This window comes from Ctenocephalides felis, unplaced genomic scaffold (genome assembly GCF_003426905.1).
Source record: "Ctenocephalides felis isolate EL2017-DRISC unplaced genomic scaffold, ASM342690v1 CF-g0.4_SCAFFOLD_01024, whole genome shotgun sequence".
Classification (NCBI taxonomy): Eukaryota; Metazoa; Arthropoda; class Insecta; order Siphonaptera; family Pulicidae; genus Ctenocephalides; species Ctenocephalides felis.
In genome coordinates this window covers 5,815-25,118 of record NW_020537178.1, presented here as the reverse complement: position 1 = coordinate 25,118, position 19,304 = coordinate 5,815, and the positions used below count along the sequence as shown (strand labels likewise).

At 28.5% G+C, this 19,304-nt stretch overlaps 1 protein-coding gene and 1 pseudogene across 2 annotated transcripts; one reads left to right on the top strand and one right to left on the bottom strand.

Moving 5' to 3' along the window:
- The first annotated feature begins 981 nt into the window (after positions 1 to 981).
- On the top strand, positions 982 to 1,670 carry LOC113365454 (annotated as a pseudogene).
- Positions 1,671 to 3,369: 1,699 nt separating this feature from the next.
- LOC113365453 (coiled-coil domain-containing protein 186-like) lies at positions 3,370 to 13,349 on the bottom strand. Of its 2 annotated transcripts, none has more exons than XM_026607011.1 (13): positions 13,077 to 13,349; positions 10,923 to 11,131; positions 10,627 to 10,806; positions 8,621 to 8,740; positions 8,420 to 8,528; positions 8,167 to 8,321; positions 8,009 to 8,103; positions 7,755 to 7,935; positions 5,577 to 5,816; positions 4,115 to 4,222; positions 3,872 to 4,060; positions 3,560 to 3,694; positions 3,370 to 3,497 (listed from the first exon to the last, which is right to left on the bottom strand). In XM_026607011.1, the coding sequence occupies exons 1-13, from the start codon at positions 13,198 to 13,200 to the stop codon at positions 3,438 to 3,440; spliced, it is 1,905 nt and encodes a 634-aa protein (XP_026462796.1). In that variant the 5' UTR covers positions 13,201 to 13,349; the 3' UTR covers positions 3,370 to 3,437. The 2 variants fall into 2 exon arrangements, with proteins under 2 accessions (XP_026462796.1, XP_026462797.1); XM_026607012.1 differs by having other exon boundaries at positions 3,872 to 4,048.
- Between the last annotated feature and the right edge of the window lie 5,955 nt (positions 13,350 to 19,304).

The window sequence follows — 19,304 nt, the reverse complement described above, 5'->3', positions numbered from 1 at the left end:
GTGCCAGCTTGTATCTTCAACTCTTTATGTATGTTTGACTTTGATTTGACAATCTTGTGCAGTTCATTTATCAATTTTCTACAAGGGTTCTACTTTATAATTTACAACGTGTTTTTAGATGCACTGATTGTACCAACAGAAAATACAAATCGAGTTTTTGAGAGAACGGAGTACCCGATTTGAATGATCTAAAAAAACAATCAATTTGTAATGATTGGGAGAACAGGTGATTAGTTAGATTAGTACAGACTAAATGTTGCAAAAATATCAATTTTGAGAGAGCTAAGCGTCCGATTTGAATGATTCAAAGAACTTTCTGTTTGTTTTAACAAAATAATTGCTTTTGAAAAAAAAAATTGTTTCAATTTTTTTTCCAAAAAAATTTTTTTTTGTATATCAAAAATAATTCAAATTTTAATTTTAATTCTAACTAAAGTTCTAATATACTTTAAACAAATAATTTCAATTTTGCAATTCAATTTATATAATTCTTATGAATATTAGACAATGTTACAGTATTCATAAAAATCTATTTGAAAACACTTAATATTCCTCGAACATTTCGTTACTGTACGGGAAGTTTCAGCAATTTGCCTTAAGACACGATGCCCACATAAATAAAAGAAGAGCCTGATTGCCGATACGATAAACAGCGCTATTGTGTGCGAAACTGAAACTTGATAAACATTCAAGTGAAACTTTATGCTTATTTATCTATGCTTGCATGGCTTATCTATGGTTTATCTGAATGAAACGTCAATTGTCTCGGAAAAAACCTCTCAAACATTTTTGACCGTTGACAGAAAATAATTTAGTGGATGGTGCAGCTGCATAGAATGATAATAAACACTTGATGTTAGGTTAATAATATTAATGTAATAAATATAAAAAAAGCGATAGATTTGATTAAATATTTTATGATATTGTAATCACAAAAAAACTAAGTTTCGTAGACTGGTCACGCCCACGTTTACCAAATAAGCTGCTAGAAAGCAATCTTTTGACTGTATGGTATGATTGTTGACATTATTAGACAAAATCATGGGTGCGTTATTCGGGAAACATAAAAAGACACCAAGTAGGATTACAGAACAAGATAAAGCAATTTTGCAATTGAAACAGCAGAGAGATAAATTAAAACAATTTCAAAAACGTATCGAGCTGTCTCTCGAGAAGGATAGGGAGCTAGCTAAAAAATGTTTATTAAATGGCAGGAAGGATAGGGCAAAATGTTACTAAGAAAAAAGAAATACCAAGAGCAGTTACTTAAAAACACTGATGCCCAATTAGAGAATTTAGAAAAAATGGCAATGGACATAGAATTTGCTCAAGTTGAAATACAAGTTATGGATGGTCTTAAACAAGGAAATTTAGCTTTGAAAAAGGTTCATGAAGTCCTCACTTTAGATGAAATTGAACAAATATTAGATGATACTAGGGAAGCCGTAGATAAGCAAAATGAAATAGACAGCCTCTTGACAGGTGTTTTAAGTCAAGAAGATGAAAATGCTGTTGAAGAAGAGCTTAATATGTTAATGGAGTTAGAAGAATTGGATGAGAATGTAGAAGTTGATATTAACCTACCAGATGTACCATCAGAAGAGTGCCTCAACACAAAGAGAAGGCGCCCGAGCGAGAAACAAAGAATTGCAGTTGCGCTAGAATCATAAAATTCTATATTTTAAACTAGTTGCAAAGAAGAGATTTGAAGATACCTTGTATTAAATATGTACATATGTATATAAAACACACATGTAAATTTGCACAAAACTCACATGTAAATTTTAAACAAAGCCTATGAATTTGAAGTTATATGCTTTAATTGTTATCTATATTATGTATATTGCACATCCATACTTAATATTAATTTTATCTGTAACTCGCCAGTGATAATTTGATTGCAAGCTTGAATGCAAAAGAAATAAATTTTTCTATGTATTTCACTTTTAATTTTAACTTATTACACACTATTTTATACAATTACTCTTGTACTTGATTTGATAATATGTTAATGGTTCTTCATTCACAACCATTATATAACAAATAATATAAAATAAATTTGTGATTCACATTACATATACATCAAAGATTCTTTTCTAATTCAACCTGTTGAATATAATTGTTAATTATGAGAACACAACACTCAGATTTTCCACTTTATTTATAATTTTTAATGTTTTGAAATTACACTGAAGATGAGCCATACCAAGGCCTCGAAACGTCTGTAATTATTAAATAAAGTGTGTGCAAATATGTGAGTGTTGTGTTGTTCATAATTAACATTTAATATTCATTCCACTCATATCACAAAATTCTATATATATATATTTATATATTATAGTCGGTCTTATCATACTCTGCTCCAGAGACGTGTTATATCCGATGACTACGACCACGTGTTTTCTTTTCAAATGTCATATTAAATATCCAATATTTGAACAAAATTTCATTTTGTTTTACCATATTTTAGGTGAAAGTAATTCCGATAGTATGGTACGTCATTGTATTTCTGTGTGTCATATTTCTATATATAATTACTTACTTATTTATTGCTCCAGTTAAAAATAAACATTTTTTTAACTTGGTGATTGATCCTATGACTCATTTATTTTGCAATGTTTTTAGTTCGTAAAAACGAAAATTTTAAAATCAATTTTATAAAAAAAGTTCAATTTTATAATTATTCATATAATTTTATAATTGTATATAATTGTTTTTATAAAATAAAAAAAATGTAAACGTATGTATATGTAAAAACAATACATTTTTTAAAAATATTTTTCAAAAAAAAAAAAAAAATACCTCACATTTCCCCCTCTTCTACTATTTCCATTTCAAGGATTAATTGTAATTATAAGAATTATTACTTTTACACAATATATAATATAATAATAAATGTTTTTTTTTATAATTTGTAAAAAAACAAAACAAATTAAATGCATTTGTGTAATAAAATTAAATACTTATTGGTAATATTATTATGTAACCTTTAAAATCATAAAGTTGTCAGTGAGACAAAAAAGCGACCTCTTCTTTCGACACAAATTTTTCTTTGCATTCGTAAAAAACCACAAGAAAATGTCTATACGCGTTACAAGATCTAAGTCCAGATTAGAGAAGTCGGATATGATAAATTCTTGAATAGAGCTCCGCTCAGATTGTATATCCGTATAATATATATATATATATATATATATATATATCTTGTAAATCAATGACAATAGAATGCAATGGCAAAGATAACATATATTCTTATTATTTTCTTATAATGTCTATAAAATGCATCATGTAAGTAACAATATATAAATTATCAATAAGAAATTAATTAACAATGGAAAGTCATGAAGTGAAATTTTAACAATAAATTAATTTGTACAACCTACATGATTATTACATATATTTTTTTGGTACTTTTTGTACTATCTAAAAATACTTTATTACAGTTGATTTATTTTATTCAAACGCATCACTTCTGATGCCAATGTATCAACATTTTCCTGAAACAAAATTTAATTAAATCGAGAAATAAATAGCTGAAACTATGAAATGCTATACTTACTTTCAAAGCTACATTTTTTAGTAGTGTATCTTCTAGCAGAGCTTGCAAGTTTTTGTTCATAATTTGAGACATTTCAAGAGTTATTTCAGAATCTTCTTTTGGAAACTCAGACTTTGATAATACTGACATATCAGACTAAAAGAAAAAGTAATGCTTTCAAAAATTTTTACTAACAATAAGTATAACTTATTAAGTGTAACTTATTGTTAGACTGCATTAAACATATGTTGATTATATTAAATGCAACTTTGGATATACATTACTTTTTATGTAGTTTTCAAAATAAAATATCATAAGCTATGTTTTACTTACTTTGGAATAATTAGTTCTTAATAATAAATTCTGCATGACACGTGTTTTATTTTGAATTTCTGCAACAAGAGCTTTACAATGTTCTTCCAAGAAATCTAGTTTTTCAGCTTGTTTTGCTTTGATTTTCTGCAATTTCAGAATTCTTTCCAAAAGTATTTCTATATCTTGATTATTAGTCTGCAACAATAACTAATCATTATTTGATATATAAAATTTTCAAGCTATAACACCAAAAAAATTTACTTGTGGTGTTATTGTAGTTTCAATTGAACTCAGTGAAGAGTTTGAGCCTTTGTTAACTCCTTTTTCTACCTGATTTTTTTTGACTTGCTGTAATTCTCTATTCAATTCCTGTGAAGGGCAAAGTATACAATTAAAATTTAAATACCAAAAATACTGTGGCTACAATAGCATATTATTTTTCTAATACATATAATGACTCCAAAACCACACCCTATGTCGAATCGCTCGTATCTCAAAACCAAGATTTTGAATTTTAAAATTTACGTATATGGTTCAAACACATGTCCTCGACATTCTCGATAGTATGGAATAACCGATTTGTATGATCGCGAGGCGTTTTTGCAAAAGGCAATTTTGCAGTTTGAAAATTATTAAAAAAAATCAAAGTTTCAAAAAAAAGTCAAATTTTCGAAATTTTTCATCATTTTCAAAAAAAAAACTAAATTTTGAAAAACTTAAACAAAATTAAAAAAAAAATCTTACAAAAATTTGAGCATATTTCAAAATTTTCAAATAAATCAAGTATTTTCAAAAATTTCCAAATTCTCAAAGAATTTAAAAAAAAAACGGTTTATTTAAAAAAGTTGAATGAACAAATATTGAATATTTTCATTTGTCGAATGTTTAATTACGGTCTGGCAATTTGCCTTAAGGCACAATAACACCCACTAGATAATATAATTATCATTCATGATATTGTGGTGATGAGTAACATTCTTCTTTAAGCTATTCTGATGCTCGAACTGTTGCAACTTCTTAGGCGTAATTTTTATCCATAAACTTTTTTTTTAATAAGTAAATAGTTGCCCTTGTAGTATACAATGTCCCTTTTCGGCCGACTATTGTATTGTATTCATGGGCCCAACATGCCCTTGTAGTATACAATATCCCTTTTCGGCCGACTATTGTAAATTCATCAAATTTATTGAATGTCCTTTACTGGACAGTTGTAAATAAAAGAGATAATAAAAAAAATAAAAAAACATTTAGAGCTACGAAAGCTGCTTATAAATAATTGTAAGGAGCTCAGTTGAAGATATACCCCTTATCAACTTTAATTCAAGTGGCAAGGCCCTTTTTTGGACTCATGGTTATAAAAGTAAATATTTTGTAGATGTACAAAAAGCCTCAAAAATTATTTATGTAGGTTGATTGTTACTAGACAATTATTATTTTCATATAAATGAAATGGCTGACTATAAAATAATTTACTATTATAAAAAAATATTTCTATGACAGGAAGATCATTGTTACAACTAACTTAATATTTTTCTAGAAACTCTTACTCGCCCAATGCTATCTCAAAACACACCTATGTCAGGTCACTCGAAAGTCAGAGTACCTACTTTCTTTATACTTGTTATAATGGGGGTACCGCAGTATGTAATTTACTTGAATTCCCTGATTGATTGAAAAAACATAAATGACTGAATTTTGCATAAGTATAAAAATATAAATCAACCTTTACTACTGCGGAATGTTTTCTCTTCAGAACTTGCACCTCGCCCTGAGATTCGGCTAATTTGAGTTGTATCTTTTCTAATGATTCAGTTTTACTCGCCAGATGTCTGACTAGAACATCACGCTCATTTTTATATTTAGTTTGCTCGCTAAGCAGATCTTTTTGCAGAGCTGTCATCTTCTGTGTTTGTTCATTTAATGCTAATTTCAACATATCTTTCTCAGTGCAATGACCTAATACCTAAATAAAAAATAATGGATCAAATTACAATCACAATGCAAACTTTCTAGTTTATATATATATATATATATATATATATTTATATATATATATATATATATATATATATATTTATATATATATATATATATATATAAATTTTAACTTTATACGTAATTTGAATTTTATGAATCAATCAATTCAATTTTGTGCTTTAGAAAAATTTTAGTACTACATATAAAACATTATATATTAATTATTTAAATAATTTTATTTTATTTTTTTAATTATTATTTGGTATTTTATAAAATACAAAAATAAACCAGCTGTAAGTGGCATTGAAACGATTATAGTGCCCCTATACAAACTGTTATGTTATAACAGCGCGGCTCATTATTCCAAACTTTTATAATTTATAATAATAATTTTTATAATTCAACCACTTTACGTAGGTGAGTATTTTGGGGTGTGTGTTTAGACCATAAACTATTATCTCCGTTATAAATTTCATTAAAAAATCGAAAAAAAAAATGTTTTTCAACATTTAATTAAGAAGTAACGACCCGATCGACATATACTAAGCAGCTGTCTTCCCAAATGATATCTTTAGACTAGTTTTTGAATTTCTAAAATCGGTTCTGATATTTTTACGAGAACGTGAACAAAAAAGTTTGCACTACCTTGGTTATTCTAAAAAAATAGACTCGGTCGATCGTCTCTAAATCAAACAAAAATGTATACCCGTATAAAGGCATCTTTCAGCTATATTTTTAAAATAATTACAAGTAAAAATATTTAATATAGAAAAAGTAACAGCCGATCTGCGGGAGGAAAAATCTTCGGTTAATCACTAGAAAATATATTTAAGAAGATCCTGTCAAAATGTAAGGCTAATCGGATTAGCTGTTTTCTAATTATATTGGTCACCGATTTTGAAAACACCATTTCGAGAAAAACGCGTTTAAAGTTTGAAAAGCAATTGCATGGTATAAAAAAACTGTTTTTTCATTTTCCATGGTGTCACCTATTGCAGGGCCATATGAAGGAGCCTCCACCGATTCGCAAACTTCTAATAACTCGAGCTGGTGTTGTCTGCGAGCCATTCTTTCATCTCGGGTGCTCTCTAAAATTATCTCGCGCTGTTTATCTTCTTTTTGGGCATTTGAATGCGTATTGAGCCCAAATTGTAATTTATATTGCCTTCATATAATTCAGTAGTGATTCCATTATTTCATTAAATATGCCGTTGGTTATGTATGCAGCGTTTTTCACAGTTTTCGAACCGGTCGAAAAAAATTTCACATTTTACATATTCAGAAATTGATTTAAACACTGTTATAAAATTTAGAATACTAATTCGACTAAACAGTCAAAAATGTTTGTGAATTGTTGTCAAAAATTACATGTAAATAAGTCTTCCTGTTATTTTTTATATATTTTTGCTGGATCACTAACTACTTTCTTCGGTCTCAGCCGTGTTTTCCTTTTCAAATTTGCGTGTAACTTGCGAAAATATTCACCAGAATGATATGAAATTTTTTGTGTGTATTCTCAAATATATTTACATTGAGAAAAATAAATAAAAAAAATAAATTTTTAGAAAATCCTAAGTGTATATAACCCCTTAAAGTAATTAAAAGTTTGAACATTTTTTTTTTGAAATGGCTTTTAAATTTTTGAAATCGGTTCAACCGTTTTTGATGCTACATCGACAAAAGGTCAAAATCGGCTCACTTACATACACACACATACTTTTACCAAGTATAATCTCAAACGATTAAGAATGACTTGAAACATCGTGAAAATATAAAATTAGCAATTTGGAATTTTTTATGAAAACAAACTTTTCTTCTAGGATGTTAACAATGTAAAATCAATTCAATTAAAATTATTACATTTATAAAATACAAAATCAAATATCCAATCTGCAAAATGTAGAGATAAAAAAAAATTTCTTACCATAGCCTCTAAAGATGAAAATTTTGATTGAAGTGCAACATTTTTTTCTGTTACTGATTTTGTAAATTGTAACATTTCATCTTCTTTCTTACGACTTTCTGCTAATTCAGTTGTTAATTCTTCATATAGCGTTTTAAACTTTTCAATTTCTTGTTCATTATTCAAGATAGTAGTCTGCGCTCTAAAGAAATTTAAGAATTGATTTTTAGTATTGAATTTGAAACACAAGGAATATATATATTTGTATTACTTACTCAAATATTTGCTTATGTGCAATTTCTAACTCTTTGCTTCTAGTTTCTTGATAATTAAGTTCCTTTTGTTCTATTTCTAATTCCAATTCAGTAATCTGTTTCAATGAAAAAAATGTGGTTAGTAAAAAAAAAAATCAGATTTATATTTTCCAACTTACTCTTTGAGTTAGTTCAGCAATACTCTTTTTAGCATTTTCATTATCAGAAGTAACTTGAGCAAGTTGTGATTGCAATTCATTGCATTTACTATTGAGATCATTATTTTTGTGTCTTTCTAAAATTAATTGAGCCTGAGATTCTGTTAGAAGTTTTCCTATAAAAATTTGTGCAAAAATTAGTTCTTGAAACAACAAATATTAAATATTCGTTATAATTAATATTATAAATTATTCTCAGTTGTTCACTACTGACCTACTGAGACTAATTTTTGTGAGTCTTGAGAAGCTTGTTCATTACTTTGTATATTTTCCTGTAGTTTATCTAACTGGGCACGTAATTGGCCACAATTTTTTTCGACAGCCTGCATAAAAAAATAATATCAAGTTAATTAATAATAGTAATATAACAATAAATACATAAAACATGATTAATTAATTTGATCTTTAAACTTACTACTCGAGATTCGACTTCTTGTTTATAGCTATTTAATGCAGCTTTTAATTTATTCTGTAAAATTCCACATTCTAATTTAATTTGTTCCTTTTCCTTGTTTGCATTTAGTAACTCATGTGTCTGGAAAATAAGATATTTAAATATTTAATCCACAACTTGAATAAATTCTTTAATAATTTTCTTGTTTTTTTCTTCAACATTTTATTTTTTCAAGGTATAATTTTTTTCTGTTATTTTATTTTCATATGATTTGTTTCTTGTATAAATTTTTCTATGCCCAATTATTTCTGTATAAATGTTTCAATATTAAATATTTTATATTGAATTTACATACATAATATTCAGCATTCTAAATTATTCAGTTTTCTTATGTACAGTGGTATCCCGACACACAAGTTTAATTTGTTCTGTAACTAAGCTCATATGTCGATTCGTTCATATCTCAAAATAATTTTTCCCATAGAAAAACATTAAAATGCCATTAATTCGTTCCATTACTGTATTTATTGTTAAGTTTTTTTAATTATTAAATATAAATTTACTATTTACTGTTATAATTATTGTTTCTTCCTTTCCATTCAAAATGAGTTGGTCTCATACTCAAACTGTTTCAACTTTTTTGACATTTTTATCCACAATCTTTTAGAGCTTAGAAAACTGCTTATAAATTATTGTAAGGCCATCAGCTGGAATTCTATCCTTTATCAACCATGAGGAAGTGTTACGCTCGTACATTCTCATCATCCTCATATTTAAGTTCATGAAGGAGAAGTTTGTTTTCATCAAAAAAATCGATTCGCTATTTTTATTTTTTCTCGACGTTTTAAGCCAATCTGAATCGAATGAGACCAAATTTGTGAAAAATATGTGTGTATGTGAACAGATTTTTTGCCGTAAATCGACGTTTTCTCAAAAACGGCTGGACCGATTTTAAAAATTTAAAAGCCATTCGATGTATCTCGATGAGGACTATCGAGTTTTGCACTACGATCGGTTGAGCCGTTTCTTTGTAAATCGCAGAAAAGTGAAAGATTTTTCATCCACCGAGCCGTTTTCTTGTAATTAACTGTTGAAAAAAGAAAAATTTAAGCCGATTTTTATGGAACTTTTTTGGCGATATATATCATGGTCTTATAGAACTTACTGAAATATTACGGCCTTACGACAAGTAGTTTAATTTAAAAAATATATCAAAGCTTGAGAAAATGAGTAGTTTTTTTGACGTTTGTTAAAATTAAAATTAGATTTACTTGGTATAATGATAGAGTACCTGATCTTAATAAACATACTAAACCATTAAAGTCCTACGAAAACTGGTTCAATTATAAAAATTGTTGATTTTTGAAAATTCGCATTCAGAAAATACTTCGAGTTAACGGCTTCATTCGTTTTCAATTATGTGTAACAAATCCACTCGTAATACTTTTAATCACTCATGAATTAATTTATTTTTTATTCATTAAGTCGATTATTTACACATATCGAGAAGTTCATGTAACTTACCTCAAAGCAAAATATTAATACCAACTAGTTTCCAATAATTTCATACTTTAATTCAAAAGACATGATCATTTTTTTGTTTGGACCCACGGTTATAAAAGTAAATATTTTGTAAATGTACAAAAACGAGAACTCAACATATATAACTATACAATAAAAATTGATATATTGGCATGGGTAAGTCGCTACTACACAATTAATATTTGTACATAATTTAAATGAATGACAATAAAAAAAATTGGTATCATAAAACAGTCAAATTATTTCTGTGGCAGGAAAATCATTACTAATCTTTGTTACAACTGACAAAATTTTTCATATTTTCATATTGTCATTAACATTTTTCAAAAAAACTCTTACTTGCTCAAAGCCCGTGTCTCAAATTTTGCTCATATGTGGAAACAACGAATCACTACTTTGGCGGCTCGTATTTCAAAACACTCGTATGTCAGGCCGCTTGTAAGTCGGGGTACCACTGTAAATCTAAATTACAATCCAGCGCATACCTTTGCATCTAACAATGAACAAATTCGAGTCTTTTCATTATAAGTCCGTTTCAATTTCGATTCTAGTATTTCATTTTCCTTCTTTAACTTGTCAATATCTATATTTGATTTTTCACTAACTGCAAATCTAACTACGGCTTCTTCCTTTTCTTTGATAGCTTTCTCTAGTCGTTTCCGCAACTAAAAATAATGCATTAAGTATCAGAAAAATGTTAATTCACAAATCGAAATAACCTAACAATTAAATTGCAAATATATAATATAAAAATATAAAATTAAATTATCAAGTCCCGTACATTTGAAATTTTGATATCCATTTCATATTGTTGCTCCTTAAACAGAGCTTCTGCAATAACTGAATCATCCTTTAATTTTTTAATCTCTTTCTTTTGAGTATCCAATTCACTTTCTAACTTCTGGCAATTTTGTATGCATATTGTATGTAAATTCTCGTCTGGTACATCTTCCTTTTCGCCATTTGCAGATTCAATTGATGTACCTTTCTCTAGACATATGTAAAATTATTAGTTTGTTAATAATTGTATGTTTAAAAATTTATGATAATAAAACTTGTAACATGATAAGTTTCACAAATAAAAGTATTTGTTTATTAGTAATAATAAATATCACTTATTAAAATTATTCAGCATCTGATATAACTTGTTAAGCATATATGACTATATAAAACACATATTTAAATTATTAAGAAAAATCTATACAACTATAACTTGTAAACAATGTTTTAACAATATAAATCAACCAAAAAATCCTTTTTGATCAAAATAACAAATTTGATAAGAATAAAAAACAAATAAAAATGGTTTTGCATACAGACTAAATAAATTTAGATTGAACATAATCTAAACAAAGAACTTCGAATGATAATTGAAATAATATTTTAATTAATTCTAAATTATGCTCACTTTTTTTATTACTAAGTAATTGACTTCTGAAACAAGTAAATCTATTATAATAGAAAATAGATATCACTATTGCTTGACACCAGGTTGTTCAAAACGTGGAATTAAACCTACGATTTTGTGGTTGAACGACTAGAACTCTGCAAATTTTGCCACTAATTTTCCATTTAAAATTACTAACCATTTTTTGGGTTGATTATTATAATAGAAAGATAGTTGTTATAATATTTGTCTATATAGTTTAAGAAAATATATGTGTAAACTACATTTTTAGATGTAAAATTCAATTATTATTCAATTCAGAAATTCAGAAGTTCCTTCAGTTCTAGAGTAATGTTTGAGATAATTACAGTAAGTACTAAAATTAAGAAATACGAATTGATAGAGTATGCTAGTAAAGTAAGATTAATTTATAAGTTTTTTTTTTTTTTAATTAGGATTTCAGAAACACCTGTTTATTTCGATGATGTGCATACTAACCAAACATTAAGTTACGTAATAACAGAACTTTGGAAATACCTTCAGTTAAAACCAAATTTGTTTCACGCGCACTCATGTTCAAAATATCAAAAATAATAAATGAATTTGCTTCTGAGATTGATATCTTTGGCCTGTCGGTGACAAATATGAAAAATCAAGCCAGAAAAATTATCCTTAAATGACTGACTTAAGTAGTGATTTATAGTTAATTAAATGTTTAATTTTATTAGTTTTTATTTGATGTTATATATTTGTAGTTATGTATAGTTATATAATATTAAGTGTTATGTATATATCTAATATGTATATATCAAAGCTATCTATGAACTCTTAATACTCAATTTATCTCACATATTATCTTTAGTTTATAATTTGTACTCTTTAAAATGTAATTATATTGTATTATTGCCTTGGGCGTTGAATAAATAAATAAATAAATAATTAAATAAATAGATAAATTATTGTTGTATTATCAATTAATTGAATATAATTAAATTGTGTGCAGCGGTTACGGAATTATGTCAGGAGCCCATTTTTAACACAAAATCAAAGACAAACTCAAGGTTTGTCTTTAGGAAAAGCACCGACAATTTCTACAAATGAAAGTCTACAATGTAATACGATGTTCTAAATTTCTTACAATTAAATTATCCATTTTTAACAAATCTTTTACATTTTTCACTTTGATGTAATATAGTACATTTACCTTATGTACTTAATTTATTTTATTAACATTTGATATAATTGAAGAAATAATTGTTAAATGACATGATAAAACTACTAAATATTGACAAGGAAGTTTTTATTCATGGTATCTGTTAATTTTTTTTATTAAATATTTAAGAATTTTTTTCGGGATTCTCTCTAATTTTCAGTATTAAACATTTAATATGTAATTAGAATATAATAATATACTTATTAAATAGATAATATTATTTTTTAAAATACTACAGAAAAGGCGCTAGTTATAATCGTATGTGGATATTCGATTTTTTAAACCAAAAGTTTTATGTATTGATCTTTACTTAAACATAAAATGATTCATGATACCTGCATTTTCGTTGTTAATATTTACGGAATGTATTTCAAGCTTCTCCAAACCATTTTCCGACTTAATCAAATCATGTTTGAATGAAGTAGAATTTGTATTTTCAGGAACAGATTGCAATTCCATTGCGGATACAAATGTTACGCAGATTTATTCGCTAAACTTTGATCTTATTCTAATACTAACAGATAAATGTATTTATAATCCATTTTCGAATTTTCACAACAAATACTGATAAAATAAAAATATGAATTTATAAAACATATAAATATGAATAATACATTCCTACGACATCGTCAACAATAACGAACAACTGTCACTGTCACTTGTGCTATGTGACACTTTGTCGTTGACACACAAAAGCAGAGATGTCAGGTCAGTGCAGACGTAGAAAATAGAAGCACTGGCGCCCCTGACGGTAGTTTTGTGCAAATAATGGCGCCAAAAAACGAAAAACTAGTAGCGCGCATGGCATCGTGCCTTAAGGCAAATTGCTGGAACTTTCCGTACCAAAAATTATTATTTTTTTAGAAAAGATTTACATTTAAAAAAAAATACTTTGAAAAAAATAGATTTTTGAGAAACTATAAATTTTTGACAAAAATTTACTTTATAGAATAAATAACTTTCTTTCTTTATTTTGAAATATTTTGGAAATTCAGATCTTTTTTTTAAAGCAATCATACTGCTTTAACTGCATAGAGACGAAATATCGGAGCGATAAACATTAATGTTTATCGCTTCGATATTTCCGTACCAATTGGTACGGAACTCATAGAAATGTGAACAAAATTTATTCTTATTATTAAAATCTGTATGAAATATCTGAGAATTTGATGTGCATATGTCTAATGATCATTTTTGACTGCCAAATGGCGTTTTTTTTTAACTTTTTTTAGAGGATCTTTTTATCGAAATCGCTAGAATTGCCTTCAATACAAGTAAAATGTTATTTGAATTATTAAAATTAAGCGCTCCGTTCTCTTAAAAACTGGGTTACCGTTTGCGGCACTTTTTGCTCCGTATCTTCAAAACGGCTAGACCTGCCTTCACCAAAAACTAATCAGCACGACCCATTATCAATACAAATGGAATGTTTTTTGAATTATTCAAATCGGTTGATCGGTGTTCCCGAAATCGTCGACGAAATTTTGTATCCGCACGCACACACACACACACATGCACACATAAACACATACATCCATTTATTCTAAGGTATGCCAAAATGTTGAAAAACCTTTGAAACGTAAAGATATATAAAAAAAATCATTTTCGATTTTTTTGCAATTACTATAACTCCCTATGGGAAGTTAAAAACACGTGCTTTTCACAAGCTTGGGACAAATTATAGAAAATAAAAATAGCAAACATTGCTTCAAAGTGGGAGCTCATATCACTTTGGTTGAATAACATTTTCCAATGAAGGCCAGAAGCACATTTAGCCAGTAAATACCAAAGAAACCTTATAAATTTGCATAAAATTCTGGCTGACATTTGATATAGAGACAAAATATGTGGTAAATTGTTGCCCGTATTTAGGGAAAGACGATGCATCAACTCCTCTAAGCGAATTTGTAGTAATAAAACTTCTCGAATCAAATACCATGAAAGGTACAAATGCAATAACCGATTTTTTTTAACTTCTCGTAGGGCAACTTATGGTAATCGCAAAAAAATCGAAAATGAAAATTTTTATATAACTTTACTTTTCAAAGGTTTCTGAGTATTTTGGCATACCTTGTTAGAAAAAAATGGATGTATGTGTGTGTTTGTGCAGATACAAATTTTCGTCGACGATTTCGGGAACACCGATCAACCAATTCGAATAATTCAAAAAACATTCGATTAGTATTGATAAGGAGACGTGCTGATTAGTTTTTGGCGAAGGTAGACCTATTCCGAAGATACGGGGCAAAAAGTGCCAAAAATGGTAACTCAGTTTTTAAAAGAACGGAGCGTCCGATTTTAATAATTCAAAAAACATTTTACTTGCATTGACAAGATGAAAAATTGATCAAATTTTTATGAAGGCAGATCTAGCGGTTTCGGAAATCTAATGAAGAAAGTAAAGAAAATGCCATTTGGCGGTTAAAAATGATCATTAGACATATGCACACCAAATTATCAGATATTTTATAGAGATTTTAACAATAAGTATAAATTTTATTTACGTTCCTATGGGTTCCGTACCAATGTTCATCCGTTAGACGGCGACGCGGCGTTTACGCGCTTTGACATTTCGTCTCTATGCAGTTAAAGCAGTACGATTGCTTCGAAAAAAAGTTCAGAATTTCCAAAATATGTCAAAATAAAGAAAACATTTTTTTTTCAATAATTTTTTTTTTCAAAAAAAGTAATTTTTTGTCAAAAATAGTCAAAAATCTAATTTTTTCGAAGTAAAATTGTTTCAAAAATGTTAATCGTTTTTAAAAAAATAATAACTTTTGGTACGGGAAGTTCCAGCGTTAAGGCACGATGCCATGTGCCCCTCTAGTTTTACAATTATTCATATGGCATTGAAATTAAAACCTAAAAACACCGCGTTAGGTGTAACTTTATGCGCAAACAAGTGGGAGCTGCCGGACCCTTTTATTGAGTATTGGACTAAAAAACTATGTAAACTATTAAAAATTAATTTATTTTATTATTTGACAATATCTATAAGTTTATTTAACTGCTGTCATTAGTTTTGTTCAACTTAAAGTCACAAAGCATGATTTCTAGAGACCAGTACCAGTCATTTTGGCTGGCATTGGTAAAAATAGGTATATTCAAATGGCTGGTATATCTAGTGTTAATGAATAACTATAATAAAAAGATATTAAGTAAAGTAAAAAGAAGTCATTTATTAACTTCTCGTAGGGTAATCGCAAAAATATTGAAAATGAAAATTATAAAAAGTTTTATGTACCTACACGTTTTAAAAATCAAATTTTTCAAAAATGTCAAAACTCAAAAATCTATTTTATTTTTCAAAGTTTAAGGGGGAGCCTGCTTTAGAGGCTTGAAAAAGGCGATTTTTTTACAAAAATGTCTTTCAAAACTGGCCAAGAATATATTCCTATAATTTAAGAAACAAATTCAAATTAATTTCGGAATTACAGAAGAAAAAGTGAGCAAGCGTCAAGCATGCACAGTTAACCCTCCGTTAACGCGGCAAGTGGTACCGTGCAGTATGGGAACCGTTATATAAAAAACTCGTATTTAAAATACAATTCAGGCTAATTCGCAGTGCGTTTAATGGAAACTTATATAATTTATGGGAATCGTGCTATGAGAGACTCAGGGTTAGTACAAATCGCCCCATTTTTATCTAATTTTATCGTGGTGTATGGAGACCAAGGAATACAACTTGAAGTAGGAGTAATACGAACAAAATAAAATGTAATGACATAGACACCTTATTCAAAAATTGGCGTGACGCAGAAGTCAGCTATTATATAATCAGGCATGTCTAAAAGATAAAAGTCGATAACAAAACTTACCTTAAAACCTATCAAGTTTCCTTTTGATATCAAGTTCCTAGAATCACTCATAGGTTGCTCAAGAAACTTATGGGCTGTTGTACAAAAGCCGTGTAATAGGAAGTCCGTGTAGTCGTGGAGATGTCGGATTTTTAGCTCCGCGTAGTATGGGAACCGTGTACCCAGAGTGCCGTGTTAACAGAGGGTTGACTATGAGAAGAACTAAAACTTCGCCGCGCGATTTCTCGATTTTTAATTTTTTCGATTCTTCCTAATTGGCACTCTTCCTAATTGAGAAAAAAACTAAACGTCCTATCGAAACGAGACAAAATTCGTTGTATTCAGAATTAAATTCTATTTTAGTTGAACCTAAAAAAAACTTAAAAAGTTATAATTAACCCACTTTTTAAACAATCTAATGTGAAATTTTGTATCAAAGAACATGATTTTTTTTTCAAGCGAAAAATGAGTGAATTTCTCTTTTTTTCTGGATTTTTCAGGTTCAACTAGAATCTATATTTTTGGAAATATTATATAAATTTGTCTTGATTTTTTGTTTCGAATGGAAATTGTGACCTGCATCTTTCCCGGCAAATGACATTTGCACGCTCGTGGCGCATCGGCAAAATGCTTGTACCCGGCATATTATGACATATATTTTAATGAAAAAAATGAGAAGAATGTTGAAATATATAAGAATAAAACCTGAAAGTTTCGTTACAATTAAATATTTAGTTCCTTTCCTAAAAATTTCTCAAAAAAGCGATTTTTGAAGCCTTTAAAGCAGTCCCCCGCTTAAGAAAAATTTTAAAGCTTTTATAAAAATTTTTGGCACGGAAAGTTCCAGCAATTTGCCTTAAGGCACGATGCCATGCACCACTAGTTTTGCAATAGATGGTCTTAATTATCTGTATCTCAAGTTGTATAATTCCAATTGAGTAAGCGGCGCTAGGAAGATGAGATTTAATACTGAAAAAATATTTTTGCCAGTTTTGTAAATGATTGATTTAGTTTTGTTTGAGCGCGCGTCAAAAATGAACACTAGCAAAGGGAAAATACGCTCTATTTTATACTTTCTATTTGATAAAGGCAAAAACGCAAGCTAGGCGACCGAAAATATGAACAGTGTTTACGGTCCTGATACTATAACAGTCAATTATGCGCAATTTTGATGTCGTCGGTTCATTCGGATAATTTCGATATCAAAGACGCATCCGCACTCAAATTGTCGAAAACGTCGACAAAATAATATAGTCCCACAATCATGTAAGTCGATTTTAATGGCCATAGAGTTAAAGACTGCACACAAAACCGTTTGGCACCATTTGAATAAGGCTCGATGTTATGGGTGTCACACGAAAATCTACTGTTAAATACTCTCACTGTTAAATCACAAGAAAATCGTTTCATTTTTTAAGCGGTTGGTGACTGGTGATAAAAAGTGGATCAATTACAAGAAAAGCGAAAACTATTCCAATCGAATCGCGGCAAGTCGGTGGAAACGGTGGCTTATCTAGGATTGGCATTTGATGGAATTGGCAGGTAATTATTCACAATGATGCTGCTCTAACAAGGAAAACTTTTAACTAAATAATTTACGATCAACAATTGAACGTTCTGAGAATAATAATTGGCCAGAAACGGCCAGCTTTGGCGCAGAAGAGAGGAATTGTGTTTCATCAGGACAACGCCAGACCACACACATCGATGGTGACCTGCCAGTAGCTCCAAGAGCTTGGTTGAAAGGTTCCTATGCATCTATATTATAGTTCGGACCTGGCACCAAGCTATTACTATCTATTCCTTCAATTTCAAGCAAAAATAAATAACTTTAAAAGCCTAATTAAGTAACTGGTGTAAAATTAATAGATTATTGACGTTGAATTTAAAAATGCGTTTCCATAATTCAATTCAACAAGTTATTAAAACCAAAAGAAAAAAACAAATAATAAACATAGTTACTTTTGTAAAAGACTTTGGGGCTATTGTCTATACCAAGTTCAACTTCTCAAAACATATTAATGAAATCACCTTCCTAGTTTTTAGAACACTTAGTTCTCTGAATGATAAGCATCAGGGGTGATCGATATTTTCGCGACAAACTAAATTGAAAAATATCTAAAAGCACTTAGCGCACTCAAAATGTAAGTGTACAAGAAAGCGATAGCATATTACAGAAATGCGAAGCCAATAATCTAAGCACACGACAAATTACTTATCATATTTTCTGTCATAAGACAGTAAATGATTTAACAATAGTAATGATTTCACTATTGAAAGCTCTAACATGATTGTTGATTATATTTAATTTTAGTTTTTTTTAGATTGAGCTAAAAAAATTAAACATAACTTTGTGTTTCTTTTTAATAATAGTATGTATACCAGTAAAATCATTTATTTATAATTTTACCATTGAAGTATTATAATGGTTCGACAGTAGTCATTTAGTAGTTTTATTTGAAAAATGTAATACATATTTTTAAACATTTAGCGATTGATCTTTTTAATCTAGTTGAAGCGAAACGGTAATAACAATAGAATTCTGTCTTGATGCAGGTTTTATTGACAGTTTTAGCAGGATTAGTTTTCTCTAACCGGGCTGTTTTCTGACGTTATCTGTACCGTAGCAGTCGCCAAGCACTGACCCGAATATATATATATATATACAACTGAACCGTATATATATATATATATATATATATATATATATATATATATATTATACCTAATCATCACAATAGTAAAATATGACAATAATAATAACTA

What these genes read in the sequence shown, in the direction of transcription:
- LOC113365453 (XM_026607011.1), bottom strand. Translation starts at nt 13,200, where the DNA reads ATGGAATTGCAATCTGTTCCTGAAAATACAAATTCTACTTCATTCAAA. An exon ending in ACAAAAATTAGTCTCAGTAG is followed by an intron (nt 8,322 to 8,419) that starts GTCAGTAGTGAA and finishes AAATTTTTATAG; the next exon opens with GAAAACTTCTAACAGAATCT. An exon ending in TAAAAAATGTAGCTTTGAAA is followed by an intron (nt 3,498 to 3,559) that starts GTAAGTATAGCA and finishes ATTTTGTTTCAG; the next exon opens with GAAAATGTTGATACATTGGC.